This window comes from Piliocolobus tephrosceles, chromosome 17, assembly GCF_002776525.5.
Source record: "Piliocolobus tephrosceles isolate RC106 chromosome 17, ASM277652v3, whole genome shotgun sequence".
In the NCBI taxonomy this organism is placed as follows: Eukaryota; Metazoa; Chordata; class Mammalia; order Primates; family Cercopithecidae; genus Piliocolobus; species Piliocolobus tephrosceles.
In genome coordinates, this window is record NC_045450.1 from 34,893,565 (window position 1) to 34,896,087 (window position 2,523).

The 2,523-nt window shown below is 54.5% G+C and overlaps 1 protein-coding gene and 1 non-coding gene across 3 annotated transcripts in view; one reads left to right on the forward strand and one right to left on the reverse strand.

Annotated features, from left to right (window-relative positions):
* Positions 1-870: 870 nt before the first annotated feature.
* On the reverse strand, positions 871-1,001 carry LOC111541501. The gene has a single exon (XR_002731274.1). It is a non-coding gene; the product is annotated as a small nucleolar RNA SNORA70 (small nucleolar RNA).
* Positions 1,002-2,089: 1,088 nt separating this feature from the next.
* Positions 2,090-2,523, forward strand: part of TENT4B (terminal nucleotidyltransferase 4B) — an 84,401-nt gene continuing 83,967 nt past the window's right edge. For both annotated transcript variants that reach the window (XM_026456868.2, XM_023209877.2), the window contains exon 1: positions 2,090-2,205. In XM_026456868.2, coding sequence (XP_026312653.1) covers positions 2,126-2,205 — 80 coding nt within the window. In that variant the 5' untranslated portion in view covers positions 2,090-2,125. The remainder of the gene's footprint in view (positions 2,206-2,523) is intronic.

Below are 2,523 nucleotides of genomic sequence, written 5' to 3' on the forward strand. Positions count from 1 at the left end.
TATTTTCCTGGTTATGTAATAATTAGTATATAGCAAATTTCATTCAGGGAAAACTTTTTTTTTTTTTTTTTTTGAGACAGAGTCTTGCTCTGTCACCCAGGCTGGATTGCAATGGTAAGATCTCGGCTCACCACAATCTCCACCTCCCGGGTTAAAGTGATTCTCCGCCTCAGCCTCCTGAGTAGCTGGGATTACAGGCATGCACTACCACACCTGACTAATTTTGTATTTTTAGTACAGATGGGGTTTATCCATGTTGGTCAGGCTGGTCTTGAACTCCCGACCTCAGGTGATTTGCCCACCTTGGCTTCCCAAAACGCTGGGATTACAGGCATGAGCAACCGCCCCCAGACAGAGAAAACTTTTAATACTGATTTCTAGTAATGTAACAGCAACAATAAAATAGAATGAACAAAATTCCGAAGGGTTTTTTGTTTGTTTGTTTTTGGTGGACAGGAAGTAGGATTTATTGGTGAGTATTAAGAGGGGGCAGCACAGTGGAAGCCCTCACGAGGGCAGGGCACGCCACTTGTCCAGAGGGCCATGATGGGGATGTACTTGACCCCACAGTCATCTGCGATGAGTCGCTTCTCAGCCACCATGTCTTCAAATTCATCTGCATTGAACTTGGTGAAGCCCCATTTCTTTGAGATGTGGATGTTCTGGCAGCCAGGGAACTTGAACTTGGCCCTGTGCAGGGCCTCAATCACATGCTTCTTGTTCTACAGCTTGTTGCAGATGGACATGATAACTTGGCCAATGTGAACCCTGGCCACAGTGCTCTGGAGCTTTCCAAAGGCACCTCGAATGCCTGATTGGAGCCTACACTGGCGTAGTGCAAGATCAGAGACATGAACAAACATCTGAAAGGCCTGTCTCCAGGGTCCCTTAGAGCAGCCCATACAAGAAACAGGCTGCATACACTACCAAGGAAGCTGTTGTTTGCAGCTGAAGAGTCTTTGTGTGTTTTCCGTATTTATGGTCACGCTATTTATTCTCTTATCAAAAAAAAAAAAAAAAAGTAAGGTCAGGCGTGGTGGCTCACCCCCTTGTAATCCCGGCAGTTTTGGAGTCCGAGGTGGGAGGATCGCTTAAGTCCAGGAGTTTCAGACCAGTCTGGGCAACGCAGAGACTTTGTCTCTATGCCTTGTTGACGCGTGCCTGTCGTCTTAGCTACTCGGAGGCTGAGGCAAGAGGATAGCTTGAACCCAAGAGGCCGAGCCTGCAGTGAGCTGTGAAAAAGTCACTGAACTCCAGATGACAGAGCAAGAGTTAGTCTCCAAAGAAAGAAAAAGGTAGAGCAATACTTAGTTCTTTCATAGTTTTCCATTATTTGTCATTAAAAAAATAGAAGGCCGTTATCAGCCAACAGGGACTTGTTCTGGACGTTATATCAACCTTAACGGGCCCACATAGAAGCTGTTCACTTACTTTTTGTCTCTTGATTTAAAATACTTAACATTCCCCTTTCCTTGTCTTTTTAACCACTGAGATTTGAAAGACATGCAAATAACGACCCAGTGGACAATCTTTGCTGATGCTAAATCTTCATTTTAGCCTTAAAAGGTTGTGGGTTTTCTTAAAATTTAATGCTGAACTCAGAAGAGTTTTCTAAGGCTGTTGGTGCACCTTACGGCAGGAGAGCGTCTTTGCTACGCCGCGCAGGAGTGTGTCTGCTTCTCTGTGCATCTACACGTGTTTGCGTGTCCGTGTAAAGTGGATTGAGTGTGTGGCTGTGGCTTTCAGCCCTTGGCTCACACTCTCAGTCTTAGTGGCCTCCCCTAGGGCTGTGCATGGGGTGCAGGTTTCTGTGGCCTCGGGCCGGGATGAGGGGTCCCCCACCCCGGCCAGGGCGCAGCAGGGCGGGGCGCAAGTAGCTGTGCAGGGTCTCACGCAGCCGGCCCCGGGGCACGCGCTCGGGCGGGGGGCGTGTCCCTACCCCACCAGAAATAGTGTTATAGGCTGTTTTTTTAAAAAGAAAGTGTTTTAGAAAGCACGCAGAAGCCGAGACGACGTCAGGGGGAGTTGGGAGGGCCCGGGGTCCGGCGGCCACAGGGATGGGAGGAGCGAGGGGCGGGGCGGCACCTCCCACAACGCGCTCTCTGCGGGGCGGGCGGCGACCTCCATGCGGTCTCGTCCAGTCTCAGCGCCGGTGAAGCCCAGGCAGAGGAGCCGCGCGCGCGTCAGAGGCCCCTGGACGCCCAGGTACGTGGACCCCTCCGCGGATGGCGCAGGGACGGTTGGGCCGGGCGGTTGCGGCCCCGTAGCGCCGCGGCCTCTGTGACGCACGGCGCGGCCTCCGGAGCTGCTGTGCGGCGCGGCGGGGGCGGGGTGAGCGCGAGAGGGTGAGGCGGGGCCCGGGGGGCGGGGGCGGGGGGGGGGGGGGGGGGGGGGGGGGGAGGGCCCGCGGAGCCCCCGAGGGCGGGAGCGACGCCGCCGGCGCCGGCCCGGCTCCCTGCGCGACCGCGCCGCCCGTGGCGGGCCCCGAGCAGCAGCAGCAGCAGCGGCGGCAGCAGCAGCAGC